The 20938-nt window shown below is 36.9% G+C and overlaps 4 protein-coding genes across 4 annotated transcripts; all 4 read right to left on the bottom strand.

Moving 5' to 3' along the window:
- Positions 1–1640: 1640 nt before the first annotated feature.
- LOC120467115 (gamma-crystallin M2-like) lies at positions 1641–2365 on the bottom strand. The gene is made up of 2 exons (XM_089133271.1): positions 2095–2365; positions 1641–1964 (listed from the first exon to the last, which is right to left on the bottom strand). Exons 1-2 carry the CDS (start codon positions 2287–2289, stop codon positions 1692–1694), a joined length of 468 nt encoding a protein of 155 aa, XP_088989397.1. The 5' UTR covers positions 2290–2365; the 3' UTR covers positions 1641–1691.
- A 3303-nt stretch (positions 2366–5668) lies between these two features.
- LOC120467120 (gamma-crystallin M2) lies at positions 5669–7518 on the bottom strand. Its single transcript, XM_089133270.1, has 3 exons — positions 7480–7518; positions 6144–6386; positions 5669–5941 (listed from the first exon to the last, which is right to left on the bottom strand). Exons 1-3 carry the CDS (start codon positions 7495–7497, stop codon positions 5669–5671), a joined length of 534 nt encoding a protein of 177 aa, XP_088989396.1. The 5' UTR covers positions 7498–7518.
- A 5582-nt stretch (positions 7519–13100) lies between these two features.
- Positions 13101–14219, bottom strand: LOC120467108 (gamma-crystallin M2). Its single transcript, XM_039655890.2, has 3 exons — positions 14208–14219; positions 13861–14103; positions 13101–13373 (listed from the first exon to the last, which is right to left on the bottom strand). Exons 1-3 carry the CDS (start codon positions 14217–14219, stop codon positions 13101–13103), a joined length of 528 nt encoding a protein of 175 aa, XP_039511824.2.
- A 3695-nt stretch (positions 14220–17914) lies between these two features.
- LOC120467113 (gamma-crystallin M2-like) lies at positions 17915–18830 on the bottom strand. Its single transcript, XM_089133655.1, has 3 exons — positions 18819–18830; positions 18475–18723; positions 17915–18187 (listed from the first exon to the last, which is right to left on the bottom strand). Exons 1-3 carry the CDS (start codon positions 18828–18830, stop codon positions 17915–17917), a joined length of 534 nt encoding a protein of 177 aa, XP_088989781.1.
- Between the last annotated feature and the right edge of the window lie 2108 nt (positions 18831–20938).

The following is a 20938-nucleotide window of genomic DNA, read 5'->3' as shown; positions in this document are numbered from 1 at the left end:
ACATGCAAATATTTCTTAAATATATATGTGCATATGTGTGTATATTATATATACAAAATAATTATACACAGTACTCATGTAGAAACTTTTATTTTGGATGTGATTACGCTTTTCCCAGCCCTAATAATTTGACAACTCCATATGAAAATATACAAACAGTGAGATTGTGTTTTTTTTTTCTAATTGCAGTTTCACCAATAGATGTCGCCCTTGGGCCTTTGACCGCATTATCCGATAGAACAACAACGAAAAAACATATCTAAGCGATCTTCCTTTTCTTCTCAAACCAACTAACTGCATCTTAAACAGCCCAAGTAAAAAAAAAAAATCCCAAGGAGAAACCCCCGGACCCCCGTTAAAATAAAAAATTCTACATGCATTGCACAACTAGCGACGCCCCTCTGGACATGCATACACGAAGCAAGGGTGCCTACAAAACTAACACTTTTATTTAAAACATTGTCTTACCTGCAAACGAGTATCATCCCACTGTCTCTTCTTTTTCCTTTTTTTCCGCCCCTGACTCTTTCGAGGCCAATGTCTGATGTCGATCAGGTGTCTGCCAAATTTGACACACTGATTGAGGAACAGACCACTGCGAGGTGGGGAAGGGGGGGCACCAGAGGGAGAGTGGCACAGGAGATTCATCTTTTTCTCCACTAATTTGGTCTAGGCCTATATTACTTTTGTATTGCTGTTGTATATTAACATGCTTTAGACATATTGTATTTGTTATTTATACTAGTAGCCTATTGTGATGATTTTTCACCACCCAGATTTTTTGGTGCCCCCCCAAGCACTTGGTGCCCTACGCGCAGTGCGTGATGTGCGTGTGCGGAGCGCCGGCCCTGCTACCGACTATCCAGTTGAGTGCAGAGCTTTTTTTTTTTCCTGGTTCGGTTAAGACACGCCTCATAATCAAAGCCCTACGGAGGAGTTTCAGACTCATATTCTCACTAGAATATGAGTATGACGAAGACAGGCTAAAAGATTAAAGGTACAATATGTAAGATTTTTGTACGAAAAAAAAAAACACTTTCACAGTGTGCTATACAGTATATTAATGCACTTGTGTACGTACATTATCCAGAGATAATTTGTAAATTGTAAATCCATTTGTAAATCCAGAGAAATTACAGTATTAGATAATTTCTCATCTCTTGTCATTGTCGCCTATCAGTGACATAATATCCACGCTAACCGCTTGTAGAAAACATTGAAATGTATACATAGATTAATTAGATTCATTAGCCTCATTAGCAGCCGTTTCAATGGGCCATCAGTTGCTTGTATATCTGCTTGTTACCCCTTTATTACCCAAAACTGAACATATGGTCCCCTTATACCGACCCGGAGGTACACTATAATTACAGAAACGTACACCGTAATTTCGGTTTACTTACAAAGTTGTTTGCAGTTTTATTTATTTTTGCTTGTTAATAATCAGATACTTTTAAAAACAAATAATTATGGCATGCCTTATGCTTATAAATGTCATGACACTCATTCTCATATCTGAAGATCTGGAGTCATGCTTGTTTGTAAGGTCTTTAATAATATTTTGTGATTATGAATTATATCTTATGAGGCATTTTAGTGGGGATGCAAATATTGATGACACTGAAGCGAGTTTTATGAAATTGTTTTGTTTTATTTTTATAGAGAAAGTAATTCATCATAATGCTAAAACACTAGTACCAGGAGTCCATGATACGCCTCATGCTCATGAATCTCATGCCACCCATATTGCTGAAGCTCCTGTACTCTCCAGGCCTGAAGTAGTGCATCCTGCCTCTGTAGTGGGGCTGCTCATACATGAGCCAGTGGCCGTCCATCACATGACAGGACTGGCAGTGAGACATGCGGTAACGGTCCATGATGTTGTCACAGTCATCCATCATCTCGTACATCTGACCCATGAAGTTCTCCCTCTCGTAGATCCTCATTCTGTAGGATCCCCTGTGCTGTTGTAGAAGAGAAGTCATTTAAGTTTATCAGTTTTTTACAGTAAAGAATATAATAAATATTCTTATATATACAACATTGATTTTAGTTAATTTATTATGAACATGTTAAAATGCTTATAGAACTTACCATTGGGATCATACGGCAGGACCTGATGCAGTTGCTCATTCCAAACATAGACATGTAATCAGCGTACTCGCCCCTTTTAAAGAAATACCCATTTCCCATGTAGTTGGGATGATCATACATCATCCAGCATCCACTCTCCACTCTGCAAGAGTGACAGCGGTTCAGGTAGGAGGAGAAGTCACCACTGTCGCCCATACACTCATAAGAGCGACCCTGGAAGTTCCTGTCCTCGTAGAAGATGACCTGAAAATGAATCAAAAATTGTATTAGTTGGTTGATCATGAATCCTGAAAGAATATTTTGAATTTGGCAATTACAATTTATGTTTAAGGTGCTATATAACATTTTATAATGTAAATCTAATTGAGAACGCACTTTGCCCATGATGTCAGTCTGTCAACTGTTAAAAAGTTGATATGGCTCGAATGCACTGTTCTTTGCGCTTGGCTACCTTTATATACCTGTTCCAGTTCAAAGACTGTGTGTCCCCTATTGTATATGAATGCCTGACCCAGCATTGCAGTGCACTGGCCTTTTACATAGTCAATGGTGTTCTCCATTCTACACGTGACTAAATCATGCTTTCCACCCGTTTCAGTGGTTCCTTTTTTATTCCTTTTTTTTCAAGAAGAATGAGGGGAATGTTTCAGTGTTTCCCCCATTTTAAAATGTTTTTTGGCACAGAATGAATACATTCGGAGGAATCATCCAAACTATCTAGAGCTAAGTGGTTGATCTTATTTGTGATAGATTCATTCTGAGCTCTGTCACATTTTCATAATACAATTACTAGTAACACCAAAATTCATTCAAAATTTCATTGCAGTCATGGAACTTTAAATTGATGGAATAAGTGAAACTAGATATCACCAATTTTTGTCGCATATTCCAGGATAAACCGCTGAAATAATCCAAATGTACCACCACTGTGAGGTGACGCTTGGATGCCTGGTGTTTGATAGCTGCCTTGGTGAAGCTATTGAAGGAGTAGTTCACTTTTCAAAAAACTTTTGCTGATAATTTACTCACCCCCATTCGTTGAATGAACCAAATGACTCAAATGACAAATGAAGATTTGTTCATTTTGATGAACGAGTTCGAACAGGAGAGTCACAAACGTGCATCACAGAACAGAGCAAGGCGAGCAGTTGAGCTTATGAAACTTCAACTTTGTTATTTATTTATTAAATGAGCGATCGTTTCGCTTAAGACCCTTTTCATCAAAAACCTTCATTTCTTTTCGACTGAAGAAAGAATGACATGGACATCTTGGATGACATGGGGGTGAATAAATTATCAGCAAAAGTTTTTTTTTTCAAAAGTGAACTACTCCTTTTAGGCTGTTAACCTGTGCTTAGGTCCTTAAGTTTAAAGGGACAATGTGTAGTTTTTTAAAGTATTTTATCATCTAAAATCACTATTTTTTATTCGGAAATATGTCCTCAATGGTGTACAAATACCTGCCAATGATATGACTCATAAATGAAGAATTTATTATCTTTACATACATGGGATGGGTAGATCCACAGAGGCTCATTTTTTCAACAACTCATTTTCGTTCAGAGCCAGCGTCACGTGACTGAAAGCAGCGGAACCGGACAAGAACATTTGAGAGACGCCCCCAGTGAAAAGTGTATCACTGCCCCGAAATAATGAAATAATAAATAAATTATTTAGAATAAATTTCTGAAATAATATTGTGGCGAGCAGGACGAGGCCGAGGGACAGGGACATGAGAGTGGCGTGAGGTCGGTGGCGTGAGTGATAATGAACAACACCTGTGAAACACACCGGTCTCGCATCTCTCACGGAGAAGCGGAGGCATAAAGGAGGAGCGACGACAGTGGAGAGAGGAACAGGACTGATTTTACGTTGTGATTTTATGTTCTGTTTTGTGTGTTGTCCGTGAGGGGCTGCTGGCTTATTCTTTAATTTAGTATTTGTTTATTTATTATTAAACTTGTTGAATGTTCGCCGGTTCCCACCTCCTTTTTCCCATAACAACTGAACCCTGTTACAAATGTACTAGCAAACCATATCTAGCATTAGGCCTACATATCACTAGAATAATTATTTGAATTATATGATGTTACGTTATCGTTATATTATCTTACTAGCTATTCATAACTTAGAAAGGGTGCAAAGTTATAACATTACATGTCCTGCAAAATACGTAATGATTTGAGGACCAAGTTTGTTGTTTGTTTGTCAAAGTATGGGCAGGCCTTAGTCAATGTAAAGCATATTGTTGATTTTTCATCATTTCATAGACTCAGGGTCGACTCTCACTTTTGAAAGACAATAACTTTATATACGGTGCACTTTCAGATATAAATCTTTGCAGGATGTTTTCATTTCCTTAGAGCTATATTCCACATGAACAGTCATTTTCAAAAATCCATGATAGGTGCTCTTTAATAAATCATTCCTGGCCTGATTTCTCTGACATTTTAATAAAAATATATATTTTTAGAGGGTATGGAGAGTATATTTTGATTTCCTAGGTAATGAAATTGAACTTTTTTTTTCATCTTGTGTGTAAACAAAATGAAAAAAGAATTTTGCACCTGGCTTCATCATATGTTCAGATCTATCTACCGAAAATGTTTTTCTTTTCTTTTCTTTTTCTTTCTTTTATATGGGGCCACGAGCCATCTTTTGTTTTTCTTTCATACGGGGCCACTGGCCATCTTTTTTTTTTCTTTCGTACTGGGCCACCGACCAACTTTTGTTTTTTTTCTTTCATACTGGACCACCGGCCATTGTTTCTTTTAATGCAGGGCCACCTCGACCTCGGCCATTTTTTTCTCTTTTGACATCACTAGTAATTGCATTGAGATTTACACAAATTGTTACTGGAGAGCTTGCTGAGCTTCAAAGATGACTCTCTGTTCGGGTTTTATATAAGATTCAAAAGCAGGAAGACCAGGAAGACCATCTGCCCAGGATTTTGATAGCTGAAGTAGAAACACCACGTTCAGCCGCTGTAATGGCTTCCCGGATCCTGAAGGAGTTTGGCATAGTTTTAAAAGAGTCTATTATGTCGACTTTAGCCAAGCATCTTGACCAGCTAACTTAATTAACTGAATAATATTAATTAACTGAGTTAACAGAATTTTCATTTTTGATATTCGGTCAAACCGTTCCTATCTGTCAGTCATATAATGGAGGTTTATGGGGTCCACCTCAAAGAGCATGCACAGAGAAGTCCAAATTAAACATGATTTAATGACTTTAATGACGATAAATGTAACATTGATGGCCTAAGACACGAAACGAGCGAGAAACTTTGTGTGAGAAAGCGAACAGTATTTATATCGTTTTTAGCTCTTGTAACCACAGCCAGGTCCAAGTGATCTGAAGGTATGGGTGCTTCGGTCTGCGCAAGCGCCAGAAGTGATCTCTTGCATGGTTGCGAAAAAAAAAATCAACGCTGTCAGTTGATATATCGAAATCGTCCTTCCATTGCAATTTCCTGTATATCTAAATATGTTTATTTACATATGATTATTTATATAATGATTATTTAGACAGTTTTATGTTGTAGAGTTATAATTTTATTGAAACATGTACACTAGTACCAGGAGTCCATGATACGCCTCATGCTCATGAATCTCATGCCATCCATATTGCTGAAGTTCCTGTACTCTCCAGGCCTGAAGTAGTGCATCCTGCCTCTGTAGTGGGGCTGCTCATACATGAGCCAGTGGCCGTCCATCACATGACAGGACTGGCAGTGAGACATGCGGTAACGGTCCATGATGTTGTCACAGTCATCCATCATCTCGTACATCTGACCCATGAAGTTCTCCCTCTCGTAGATCCTCATTCTGTAGGATCCTCTGTGCTGTTGTGGAAGAGAAGTTGGTTATGTATAAATTAATTAGGAAGAACCATTTTCACATGTAGTCAAAAGTCCAACTTCAACAACAATCTTGATCTATCTCACACAGGTTACCATTCTGATTTCAAAATAAATGGTTTAAATAAATTTAGGACTATTGTCTAATGTCAGTTAATAAATACGTCAAGAGGTTCATGGAGCTCACCATAGAGATCATACGGCAGGACCTGATGCAGTTGCTCATTCCAAACATTGACATGCAATCAGCATACTCGCCCCTTCTAAAGAAATACTGATTTCCCATGTAGTTGGGATGATCATACATCATCCAGCATCCACTGTGCACTCTACAAGAGTGGCAGTGGCTCACGTAGGAGGAGAAGTCACTACAGTCGCCAGTACACTCGTAAGAGCGACCCTGGAAATTTCTTTCCTCATAAAAGGTAACCTGAAATTTATATAGTTAAATTTATTAGTGGTTTTAAGGGAGGAAAATACCACAGTAATTTGAGTGAAATTGAATGGATTGGGAGCTGTGATAAAGTTTACCTTCATGGTTGCACTGTCTGATCCTCAGTAGTTCCACAAAGGAGAAGCTGAAGCTGATTCTGGTTGTTGACTGACTGCTGTCACTCGCACCTTTATACTAAACCAAGACTAAAGACTACACAGCACCTATTGTTAGTCAATTCCTGACTGTGCAAGTTGGAAAAGAGCCCATTCTAGCTAAAGCTTGGTATGTAGATCTTAGTCCTTTATTTAGAAATCTAGCATAGCTTGAGTTTCTAATTTTTTTTTCTTTTTTCTAAAAGTTTCTAATTTGCTAACATGAAAAAAATATATATAAAAAAATAAATGCGGAACACTAAGTAAAGATTTAAACAAGGTTCCATTGTTTTGTCTTGTTTCATATTCTTCTTTAATTTGTTTTCATTCTAATACAGAGTTGGACCATGATGGATCCATTTTTAGTCCAACTTGTGTGTAATCCTCATCTCTCTTTTGTCTTTATGTATTATTGTCCGCTTTACCTGCACAATTTGTCTAATGGTTTGTTTTTTTCGCTAGACCATTAGACTGTGTATCAAGCCAAGACACATTTTGATGAGCCTTTGAAAATGCAAGAGAAACAGCGTGTACATCTCTGTTATGGGAACAACACGTTATGGAAGCGACACGTTATGGAAGTGTCACGTTATTCATGAAAACAGAAAAGCATCAATGAGTTGCTGGCTAATGAATAATTGAATTCAACCTCGTTATAAACCTCGATAAATATGCGAGTTTGTGTAGGCCTATGGTGAAACAGCTTTTCCAACTTCTTTAGTCAAGGTTTAAATATGCAGCAGGTCCCTGGATCTAATGATCAATAGTAGGCTACAATAAACATGTCTCATGCATTTAAAAGTGAAATGCCCAGACAAGTGATTTGCATTTATTTATCTGCTAAAACACTTTATCATACAATTAAGCTGATCAAATGTTCATTTTACATAATATTTATGTCCTATATAGCTAGCTATTTGTGACCACGATTGTACTTTAAAAGACAAAATCATTCATTTTGTCATTTTTTACATCATGTTTACCCCGTGAGAGTCTGTCTGGACAAAGCAAAGGTGCAAATGAGGTGTTCTCAGCAGTGTTGGGGAAAGTTACTTTTGCATTACAACATTTAGTTACTCCCCAAAAAAGAAACGAATTGCGTTACTTTTTCTTACCTGGCTGAGGCTTGATCTCTCTCAGGTCTTACAGGTGTTTTTCGACTGAGAAGTTATAAGCAATATATTCAACAACAGCCTATATAAGCACCTTAATGTTCTTTAAAAACACACACACACACACACACACACACACACGCACACGCACCAACGCACACACGCGCGCACACACTCACTCACACACACACACACACACATATATATATATATATATATATATATATATATATATATATATATTTATTTATTTATTTATTTATTGAATAATAATGTAGAATAATATTATATTCTGAGAACTTCCAGATCCCAGAGCTATGCATGCTATATAAAATGTCAATAAACATTACAGATTATGGAAAGTGATGTTTTTTTTTTTTTTTACTTTTGTATGCTTTTTTGTGGGTAGACTATATAAAGTGAATTCATTATCAATTGTAATAAAAAGGAGTGTAATACTAGCAAATTGCCAGTTTGAATTTTGAAATAAGGTATACTAGGGTAAAAGACATATCTCAAACATTTAAAATGTTTTATTAACTTATTTAGGACAATAAGATGATATTTGAGAACAAACAACATCACCAATTAAACAGATCTGTCAGCTTTCTATTAAGTGTCCTCAAAACAAAATTATTTTATGCACAAAGTCAGATCACTTCAGCAAAACAATGCAATATATATATATATATATATATATATATATATATAGTCAATGTAATGTTAGAGTATTATCTTAATAAGAGTTCACTACTGCATCTGGGTTTTATTTTCAAAGTAACTATTGTAGCGCAGCAGTAGTTTCTCAAAACGTTGGTTTGTGAGCCAGTTTTTTTTAACTTATTAGAGAACAATAAGATGATACTTATGCACAATCAACATCACCAATTAAGCAGATCTGTCAGCTTTCTATTAAGTGTCTTCAAAACAAAATTATTTTATGCAAAAAAAAAACAAAATCCAGATCACGTCTGCAATACAATACAAAAAATGTATTGTCAATGTAATGTTAAAGTACCATCTTAATAAGAGGTAACTATTTCATCTGGGTTTTATTTTCAAAGTATTGTAGCGCAGTAGGAGTAGTTTCTCAAAACGCTGGTCTGTGAGACGGTTCCTTTTTGGGGTTCCAATACTAAACAGCCTCTCAACTGGTGCACTGGTGTTGCTGTGTTGGCTTTTAAGAAAAATCTTCAGGTCTTCACATATCTCCACGTCCATAGTAATTGCTTGGTCGTCATGTTGATTCTCCTCTTCAGGAAATTCAAAGTCATTTTCATGGTCTCTGCTTTTATGAGACTGCAGTGGCTCTTTCTGTGGTATCTCAATGGTGAGAGCACGACACTGTGTTGCCAAACTCATCTTGATGTTGTCTTTTCTTGTTTCTGGTGTTCTGGTTTATGGTGTGGGTTTTCATTAGCTCTAAGTACTTCAAGACAGGGAAACCAGCAAAAGCCAAGAGTATAGACCCAGCTTTTGTCAGTACTGGATTTAAAAAAAAAAACGGGAAAAAAAAGCACTTGAAAGGTTTTCCATGCATGAGAATTCAGAGGTCACAACATTTCTGTTACAACTGCTGCCTATGAAAACAGGTCAGTTACTACACAGTTGAGCAGTGCAGTCAGTACACAGCAAGCAGAAAACAGAGCTAGTTAAAAAATAATAGGGGGTGAGATGTTTTTGGCGAGGCGGGAATTGGCCTTTAGGGTGCATGAACATCATCAAGGTAACCTTGACCAGCTTTTAAAATACAAAGCTGAAGATGATCAATCATTCACTAGATGGTTATCTGCAAAGAGGGCGGTGCACACATCTTGGGATTGTCACAATTGCAGATAAGATCCGGTCACTTCCAGTGTTGCAGTTTTCGATAATTATGGATGAGACTAGGGATATCTCTGATGCCTACGTTATGTTGACGCTGATTTGATGGTGCACAAAGACTTTATAGGGATGTATGAAACAACTTCTACAACAGGTGAAAATCTTGCCAGAATCATTTTGGCCGTTCTGTTGAGACTGAATTTGCCAATATCTGGCCTCCGAGGTCAAGCATATGAATGGGGCTTCAAATATGTCTTGAAAGTACTCAGGTGCCCAGGCTGTTATTCAGTGAGCACAGCCACTAGCGCCATACATACAATGCGGAGCACACTATGTTAATTTAATTACACAACAGGCTTGCTCAGCCTCCAGTGTCGTGCGAAATGCTCTTGTCTGGAGACATGAACTTGGCACATTATTTGGGCAGTCTGGTAAGCTGAAAGACCAGTTTAAAGCCATTGTTGCAGCTGAAGGGGAAGGGCCAGCCCTGTCCATCAGGCCTTTATGTCCCACTGGGTGGACTGTACGCTCACCTGCTATCCGTGCTGTTCTCAGCCAATATGGGATGGTACTAAATGCACTGGATGAGATGGCTGCAAGTAATTCTGGATCTGCAAGCCGGGCAGAGGGCTTACGTGTTCGCCTGCAACAGGGTAATGTTGTACAGGGACTTCTGCTTGCTTTAGATGTGATCAGTGAACTAGAGGTTCTAAATGCATCTCTCCAGAAAAACACTCAGACAGTGGAGGGCATGCTTTCTGCAGTCTCTCTTGTCCAAGAAAGGTTGAAATCCAAAAGAAATGCTGAACACTTTGAGGCAGTCTTTAAGGAGGCAGGACACATGTGTGACAGTCTGTCTCTAGAGACCATTGTTCCACTACGCACACATAGGCCCCCTAAGAGATATTCTGGGCAGGCCAGACAGGGCAGGCAGTTTTAGTGGGTTACGCAGGTTCAAAACTTGGTTGCGATCAACCATGACACAAAAAAAGACTCAATGGCATTGCTGTGTGCCATATTCACCAAGAGAGGCTTGACAGACTGAACAGACAAGACATTGCCCAGCAGTATGTTCAGGGTAATGAAAGGAGGAGAGATGTTTTTGGGTCCCTCATTATATCTCATACTCCATATAGCCTACTTACTTATTTTTATTTATGTAAATCGTAAATATGTTGTTATTTTATTTGATTATTATTTGCACATAGGTTCTTTGCTTTTTTGTTCATAATGATAAACTGTGTATCCTGAGATTAGCAAGTGTTTAAATAAAACATACTTTGCTGAAGACATGAAGTTTTGGTGGGTGATTGGCATACTAGTCAGATAACAGTCTGATCATGCATTGCTAGTGGTGATCAGGTATGCCTTTGTTGATCTTTTTTCATTGTTCTTTATCCATGAAATTTCATTTCAAATAAGAATCCCCCAATGGCTTTTAGTGCAAATCATTAGCCCAAATTACACAAAGTAACTAATTGAGTGGAAATCATTTGCTGACAGCTTGGTCAACCCCCAGCTAAAAAATTCTATCTGCGCCACTGGACAGAACTATTGTCTACCAGAGCTGCGCTCCTTAGTCATCTGAAAAGCCTAGGTCTCAGGGTCAACTGGACCAAGAGATCATTACTGCCCAGTCAGTCAATTTCCTTTTTAGGAATAGAACTGGACTCCACGGCCATGACAGCTCACTCATAAGCACAGCTCGAGTGGCGACTGCCAAGCATATGACAAGCAGAGGTTTGTGAACACACTTGTAGAAGGTGAGCTATATTTATCTTAGGCTCATGTTACCCACACCCAACTGAAGTTTGATGCCTAAAAAGGTATTGATTACATATTGAAAATGTTTGAGATGATTGCATGATTGATGTGTTTATATATAGCTTGTATTGGCTTAACATTGGTTTTAATAAAAAAAAAAATGTTTTGTACTCAAATTTGTGTTTTTATATTAATTGTTAAGTTAAAACAAGCCATTCTATTATCATCTTGATACCCTAATTCAAAGACATTACTTAATTGAAATTATTAAGTTCAACCCACTAATGGGGATAAGTGAACAGGATGCTCATTATTGAGTTCACTTTATTTTGAACTTGCATAGCAAAGTTGAAACAACAATAATTGTATAGTCATGTTGACTCGCATAAGGCAATTCACAGTTTAACAAGAATCAAAATAATTAGTTAAAACAAATTATTAATCCATTTTGTTTTTACTTGAAATTAACTTTAATACTTCCTCTTGAGGGGATGTTAGATGTTCCACGTCCGGAATGGCAGCCGGAAACAACGGAACATCTAACATTTCGCTGGAAACACTTTCGCACTGAGTCATCACCAAACAGCCCAGATGGAGAAATAGGAGAGTCGATAAGAAACAAACAATCTTTTTCCTTAATCCCTGTCAGATTAAGCCAATTGACATCAGATACATTATCAAGCATTTCACCTAAGCATGTCAGATAGTCCACGTGTGCATCAGGAGGTCTATAACAGCATCCCACAAGCACAGGTTTCATATAAGGTACATGGACTTCTACCCATATAGCTTCAATGTCATAATATATACAATTTTGTTTTAACTCACAAGGACCACCAAATTGATCTATATCCTTTCTAAAAACATTAAAAAACTTTAACAGATAATTTAGAGTTTTGAATAGAACGCACTACTTGCACAACTATACTTCCACGTTCTACTTACATATCGGGAGTTTCCGTTTAGAGTGTTCATCGCACATTCGTACATGAGACTGCAGATTATAATTACGTTTTATGAATGTCAATTGATTAAAACAATAAATAATGATCTCTGTATTAATTATCTTGAGCCTGCTATAATGTTCCTATAAATACATTTTCTTTACAACTGTTCCAAATATTGTAATAACTGGTAGTTATCAAATAAACGTTTACTATGCTAATTCCTAACATGAGATCAGACCACTCCTGTCCCATACACCGCACGGAGCATTGGTAGATAAACCAATAAAAAGTAATAACAATGAATATCCCTCTTTTATTTCAGAACACAGAAAGTATTACTCAGGCAAGCCACTATTGCCTTACACATGATGGTGAGAGACACATTTTTACCTTAGGGAAAATTAACCAAAAACATCTGATCTAACTTGAACATTAACACACATCATTTTACTATCACAAAAACTTAAAGATCTTACTGCAATAACACATAAATCAAATCTCAATAAACAATTACCCCTAATGCACCCAGCTGCTAGCGCTGACAGGTCATTACAATATATTTATCTACTAACCTGAAGTAGTCTTATGCCTGCTTATTGTATGGTAAACCATACTAGAAATATGCTAGAACAGTTTAAAACTAAAACTATCTGGTCAGGCTTTTCCAAGCCAACTTAAAGTTTGTCTATGAACTTCACCATCTAGTTGTTAACTAATGTAGTTAAATAATGAAACTTGTTGTAAAGTGTTACCCACTGTTCTAGTCTCATGAGTCTCATAAATTTTGTTTTATTTGTAAGTCTATTTAGTTCATTGGATTTTTCCTGTGATTGATTAGACATGCAAATATTATTGGCAGTAAGAATTTTGCGGCACAATATTTAGTAGAGAAATTGTTTTATTGAAACACTAGTACCAGGAGTCCATGATACGCCTCATGCTCATGAATCTCATGCCACCCATATTGCTGAAGCTCCTGTACTCTCCAGGCCTGAAGTAGTGCATCCTGCCTCTGTAGTGGGGCTGCTCATACATGAGCCAGTGGCCGTCCATCACATGACAGGACTGGCAGTGAGACATGCGGTAACGGTCCATGATGTTGTCACAGTCATCCATCATCTCGTACATCTGACCCATGAAGTTCTCCCTCTCGTAGATCCTCATTCTGTAGGAGCCCTTGTACTGTAGAGGAAGAGAAGTCAGTTAAGTGTGCAGTGTAGCGAAACTCTCTGAAAAAGTCTTTTTGAGATTTTAACATTTTCCTCAATGTCCTAAAAATTTAAATTTTCTCTCTGCTTTGTGTTTCCGAATAAAAGTAGTTTATTAAAAAGTGATTTTGTTGGTCCCTTTTGAACATCCTGTTGACTATAAGTAACTTTGCAACTACATGTCAACTAACTCAGAGTATTAGACTGTGTGCTTGATATCTTCCAACTCTTCATTGTGATGCTCCTCTAACAGACATTCTTCTTACTATAAGTAACTTTACAATTACATGTCAACTAATTATATCCCTAACCCTACCAGTCTACGTATACTCTACTAACACTCTAGTGAGAGTTAGTAGAGATGTAGATGCAACATTACTTATACTGAATGTGTTAAAGGGACCATCTAAATAAAGTGAAACCAAAGTATTTATTAAAACAACATTTTTCATGGAGCTCACCATTGGGATCATACGGCAGGACCTGATGCAGTTGCTCATCCCGAACATAGACATGTAATCAGCGTACTCGCCCCTTCTAAAGAAATACCCATTTCCCATGTAGTTGGGATGATCATACATCATCCAGCATCCACTCTCCACTCTGCAAGAGTGACAGCGGTTCATGTAGGAGGAGAAGTCACCACTGTCGCCCATACACTCATAAGAGCGACCCTGGAAGTTCCTGTCCTCGTAAAAGATGACCTGAAAAATCAAAGTGGATCTATTGAGTTGTTTAAAGTAAAAATCTTACAACTCAAATGTTTTTGGAGTTAAACTGTGGAAATCTTAGATGTAATGAAGTTTACCTTGCCCATCATGGTTGCACTGTCTGATCCTCAGTAGTTCCACAAAGGAGAAGCTGAAGCTGATTCTGGTTGTTGACTGACTGCTGTCACTCGCACCTTTATACTAAACCAAGACTAAAGACTACACAGCACCTATTGTTAGTCAATTCCTGACTATGCAAGTTGGAAAAGAGCCCATTCAAGCTGAAGCACAGTATCTAGACCTTACTCAAATTTGTCACTCTAGAATTTCTGATGTTTAAATTGTAATTATGAAGCACTTTAAAAGAGGTTTTAAAGTATTTTGTTAGTTGTACCTTTGTACCTTTTTGTACCTTTTTTTGACTTTTTTCATAAGTTTTTACTAATTATTCTAGGAAGAAATTATACTGCTTACAATTTCATTTGAAAATTAGAAGTATAACAAATATTTTGCAGGTCATATTGAGTAAAAGGACTTTGTATTTAGCACAAGTTAAATACAAGCTATGGACAGTTTCTGTTGCCTGTAGGTAATTGGCAGATAATAAAATTAGTAATTTTTTGTTTTGTTTATCAAATAATTCATTTGTTTATAGTAGTATAAAATCACTGAACGCTGAACACTTTTGTTTTTATGAAAGCATTTTCATGATTAAAAAAATGTTTTAAGATGTATTGTCTTCTAAAACGTCTTTGAGGTAGGATTTATTTTTTAGATTTTAGAAATTGTTTAATTATTGTCCTGGAAAAAATTATTTTCAGTTGTTACATCATGTCCTGCCCTCCCCCCTCAATTCCTTGTTATTTTCTAGTATCTTTGCACAGTGATGAACGTAACCATTTTTATTTTTTTTTAACATGGTTAAATTGAATGCATCCATATTTTCATAGTATACATCCGATTTAGGATTAAATCGGTTTAGGAAGTATAAAATCAAAGCATAAAAAAATAATAAATTTGACCCGCTCCATACAGGGTGTGCACAAAAATCGAACAGTGCACAAGGGTAGGATCTTGAGAGTATCAGAGGAGAATGGACACTGGGATCAGGAAACACTAGCCGCATTTCCACTGTCTAGCCAAAAGGGGGCGTGCTACTGTTTGCCAGGTCGTGTTTCCACTCTCACTTCCGGGGCTTGATCGGTCCTCGTCGGGGCTTCCTCTGGCAGGTATTACTTCCGAATACCTTTAACCAAAGCGGGTCAGCTCCGGCTAGAGGAGTGGTTACGAACAGAGGCGGAGTTTGTCTGAGCCAAGACGGCAGCGCCAGATGATTCTGTCAGCTAACACCAGCATTAAAGACTTAATAATAATTTTGCGATGACATCTTACGTCATCACAAACGTGCACGGTGCATGATAAAAAACAACGCGGGACAATGTAATGGTGTATTATGCGTATCAGTGAACAACACAGGTTGACTATGTGTGTGTGTCACATAAGGTGGCTTTCTGCTGCTTGCAAATTGATTTTTTTGAGGAGACGGAGTGGATTTCCATTTATTTGTTGCCCTGATTCCAAGTGCTATGCACGAATACACTACTCTTTCTCGCTCGTATCCATCCCTTACATGTTCTTTATTTAACTAAATACATCATAATCAGCTGAAACGCATGCAAAGTTTACTTTATCTTCTGAACCAGTGCGTACCTGAGTCCATATTGCATTCACATTCATGCGAACCGCAGCACAGTTCGAGAGCAACCGAACTCAGACCCCCTCTTCCAGGTATTCTCGGGTTTGGTACCCTGGTGCGCACCCGGGTCTACATGACAGCGTTCATATTAGTGATAATAGTTTGTGATTGTTGGTTGTCAGTGTGTTACAATGGTACAAGACAGATAATAATACTTCAATAGGTCGATAAATTAACATTATATCAGATAATGAAATACGGTTTATTTCTGTAAATTTTAAGTTAAGTTTGTAAAACCTTGCTACCGTAAAGTCTTGCTACTGTATTTTATACAGTAAATCAACCACAGCTGCCAGTATTTTACCGTAAATTGAACAGATTTTTTTTTACAGTATTTGTATGTATTTCATATTAACAGCACTATGGGTTTTATTACGTTTTAATGTTTAAATTTGGAAATAGACTTAATGTATTTGTTGACATTTTAAGGATCTCTTACTGTCACCCTTTTTTGAATAGGCATGGGAATGCACATTTCAAACTTAAATGGTTGTAATTCAAGAATGCTTTGGTATATAGACGTAAAATTGGTATAGAAGTTATAGAAGTTTGACTTTATGAAAATGAACAATGTAAAAAAAATAATTATTCATGTTTTATATAAAATATATATTTTCAAAACCTGTGCTACTCTAAAATTGCAGAAAAATCAACGCCAAAAATCTGAACAAGTTGTGTTTACAATTTTTTAGGTTTATATCTTAAAAAACGAGCTTTCAGTGAGATTTTGTTTGGGTGCAGTACCAAACTTTTTCACTAGGTCACAACCAGACTCCATTACTGCCCATATAAGGTCGCCTCCATTTATGTTTTGAGAGATCTGAACCATCATTTACACAATTTTCACACAATTTATTAAATAGAAATCCTATTCAGAAATAGTACAGGAAGTTTGGGAGATTTTGATATGAATTCAACATCCAAGAAACACATACAAAGAACACACATGTTCGTTATAACTTCCTGCCACATCAAAAATGGTGAATTTATTATTTTTAACATTTTCAGACCTTTTTTCTAAAATAATTGAATGGATGCAATCTTTAGAACCCTTGGCATGAAAAAAAACTGAGGTTTCTACCTTTTTTCATGATTTTTCATGTTCATTGCTATTTCAAAATAAAGGTCTGAACACGCCTAATGAGTATGAAAATATTCTTGTTGCAAATTGATAAATTACGACTCCTGTGTTATTTATTTTGAAAATCAGTCACCAAATATGGAAACTAGTACGTTTTCAAGTGATATATAGTTTGTCAATATTACTTAAGGTCTTTTCTAATATATTATTGTTGTAAAAATATAATGGCAAGCGTCCCACCTGTGGGACGTGACAGTTAAGGGGCTAATGCAATTAATAAAATAGAAGTAAAGCACTTAATATTCTTCAGATTTTAGATAATTTTAAGTCATAAAGTGAGTGGGATATATTAAAATTAATGTATGGTTCAGCAGGCATGTTTTATGATAGCCTACTAATTGGGGCAGACGGTACCTCTGTCCAGACGGTGCCTGCGGCCTGTCTGTTCGTCCTATGTTGAGTAGCATATCAAATAAATGAAACCCACTTGACTCAATTTTATGGAAAACACATACTGGGATTTTTTTTTTTTTAAGTCAAACATTTGGAAGAACACAAGGATGAGTAAACGATTTTGGTGTGAATTATCCCTTTAGTTTTTCCATATAGACATTTAAGGACTGCATTTTGAGTACTTCTAAATTCTAATAAAATATAAGCATTTGTAATTTCACCACCAGCAATGAGAAACAAGCTATTTTCATGCAGTCTGTAGTTTCACAGTTATGGACAGGATTTTATGTTTACTCAACCTTGTCTATTGAAAGCCTGCATCCCTCATGTTTACACCCTATTAGATGGCTATCTTTCAGTATTATAGTACAATAGAATTCAATAAATTCTTTATAGATCTTTTTAATTTATGAGATGTTGTTTGTGAACTATACTAATGCAAATATTATTGACATCAATGAATTTCAAGACAGATTGTGTAGTGTTGTCAAGAAAATATTTTTTTAATTTAAACCCTAGTACCAGGAGTCCATGATGCGCCTCATGCTCATGAATCTCATGCCACCCATATTGCTGAAGTTCCTGTACTCTCCAGGCCTGAAGTAGTGCATCCTGCCTCTGTAGTGGGGCTGCTCATACATGAGCCAGTGGCCGTCCATCACATGACAGGACTGGCAGTGAGACATGCGGTAACGGTCCATGATGTTGTCACAGTCATCCATCATCTCGTACATCTGACCCATGAAGTTCTCCCTCTCGTAGATCCTCATTCTGTAGGATCCTCTGTGCTGTAGTAGAAGAAAAGTCCATTATTTTCAAGTTTAGCTATAGTAGAAACAACATCTAATGTAAACAAATAACAAGAACTGTATAGTTCTGCCTTCATTTTGAAAGTTGCTTTGAGTTGATGGATTTTAGAATTTTCCTGCAATGTCCTGCAAATTTATGTCCTACATGTGTTTGCTTCATGAATCTAGATAAATATAAATGAAAAATACATTTAATTAAGAAATATTCTAAAATGATAGGATGTGGCTTTGGGTCTATTACAAAACAATACATTCATGGAGCTCACCATGGGGATCATACGGCAGGACCTGATCGAGTTGCTCATCCCGAACATAGACATGTAATCAGCGTACTCGCCCCTTCTAAAGAAATACCCATTTCCCATGTAGTTGGGATGATCATACATCATCCAGCATCCACTCTCCACTCTGCAAGAGTGACAGCGGTTCAGGTAGGAGGAGAAGTCACCACTGTCGCCCATACACTCATAAGAGCGACCCTGGAAGTTCCTGTCCTCGTAGAAGATGACCTGAAAAGAAAGTTAATCTGTAATGAATTTTCACTTTATACAGTATAACTTGTATCAAAGTAATTTGAGTGAAACTTTATGGGTCCTGGAATGAAGTTTACCTTGCCCATCATGGTTGCGCTGTCTGATCCTCAGTAGTTCCACAAAGGAGAAGCTGAAGCTGATTCTGGTTGTTGACTGACTGCTGTCACCTGTACCTTTATACCAGACCAAGACTAAAGACTACACAGCACCTATTGTTAGTCAATTCCTGACTGTGCAAGTTGGCACAGAGGCCTTTCTAGCTAAAGCTTGGTATGTAGATCTTAGTGTTCACATTATTAGGTCTCTATATTTTTGAAGTTTATTTACAGTATGTACAGTGTTAAATTAATACTGAGAGTGTGATTTATATAAACTCTGAGCAGAGTGTTAAATGAACACTGAAGCAGTATTAAAGTTAATGAAATAATTAAGTGAATAATTGTGTGATAATTGAGCATTATTGAAGACACCTAACAAGCAGAATCACTGAAGGGGAAAACCATCATTTTAAGTCACCATTATGGTGTTCAGTGTTCACTTTAGTTCGGATCTTGACCCTTAAATCGTTAACTTTATATTTAGTTTGTCTGCTGTACATGAATTTTGACAGCCAGATGAATACATAGAAAAAATGACACCATCAGGTGTCTTCAATAATACTCAATCATCACTCAATTAATCACTTAATTGTCTCATTGACTTTAACACTGCTTCAGTGTTCATTTAACACTCTGGTCAGAGTTTCACACTTTCAGTGTTAATTTAAAACTGGGGATTTTGCTGTATATATGTGTGTGTGTGTGTGTGTGTGTGTGTGTGTGTGTGTGTGTGCGTGTGTGTGTGTGTGTGTGTGTGTGTGTGTGTGTGTGTGTGTGTGTGTGTGTGTGTGTGTGTGTGTGTGTGTGTGTGTGTGCGTGTGTGTGTGTGCGTGCGTGTGTGTGTGTGTGTGTTTAACTTTATTAGACATGTGAGCAAATGTTAGAATATGATCTGTATGTTATTCTCTAATGCTAATCTACTGTAGCTTAGTCTCATACAGCCAACTAACAACACTCAACACATTCAAATGCCGTTTAATGTGATACTGTAACTGTTAGAGCAAGTGAAACAGTACTGCGTTACCTCAAGTTTAATTACTCTAATAAACTGACCTGGGTGAGTATTAATTCAGCACTTGCGTGTAGTTCGGTAGAATGAAATGTCCTTATTCCTTTATATTCACAGGACTCACGTTGCCTGTATACATCTAGCAAACGCACCCTGCTTCATACCACAGTCATGTTAAAAACATCAATGTATTCACTCATCCATAAAAGATCCATCAGCTTGACGACAAGATTCATAATTCATAATTCTGCTTAATGCGGAATATACGTCATTAATATAAGCCTTTGTTATTGTAAGAGGTTAGTGACCCCTCGTGGCAAAAAATCCTGCATAATGTACCTTTAAACTGTCAGGTGGTTGGTTTTGACATTAATGAGGCCATAATAACATTTTAATGGCAAATTGAATTTGTTCCACTGTAGTTGAGGTCAAGAAAGATATTCATGACACAGGTATAATGGCCCTGTGACACCCAATGTCAAAACCAGCCACATGACATTTGACAGTTGTGTAATGTTAACCATAAAGCTAAGGGGTTTCTTAAAAGTTTGATAATTAATCTTCTGTTTATGACATATATTTATGACAATTTATGTTGTCTTGGTAATGTCAAGTTGTCATTACCAAGACACTGACAGGCTATGATGTATTCGTTTATGTCAAGTTGTCATAACAAAGACATCTCAAACAATGTCATATTTGCGTTCAAAATGTCATAATTGAGCATACTTAACAGTTGTCATAAACATGCATAAACCTTCCTTCATATTCATGACATATGTCATGTTATGTTTATGAAAGTGTCATGTCAGTCTTATGCACACCCCTTCAAGTAAAGTGTAACCATTTTTTTTAAAAATATATAAACACTAAATATTAAAAACCGAAATACTGAAGAGTTTTCATCCTTACAGATTGTTTATCGTTTCAGATTCCCACACTCCTGTTATTTGAATTTGGTTTGTTTTTGGTTTTCATTGGTGTTCATTTCAAAATGATGCAAATAGGTCCTTTTTTTAATTACACCCTTTACATGAAATATTTAGATGGAGAACACAATGAGGGAAAGCACACATATCCTTATAAAGCC

The sequence above is a fragment of the Pimephales promelas genome, chromosome 7 (genome assembly GCF_988280905.1).
Source record: "Pimephales promelas chromosome 7, fPimPro1.hap1.1, whole genome shotgun sequence".
In the NCBI taxonomy this organism is placed as follows: domain Eukaryota; kingdom Metazoa; phylum Chordata; class Actinopteri; order Cypriniformes; family Leuciscidae; genus Pimephales; species Pimephales promelas.
The sequence above is the reverse complement of the archived record's forward strand: the minus strand, read 5'-3'. Positions and strand labels throughout refer to the sequence as shown.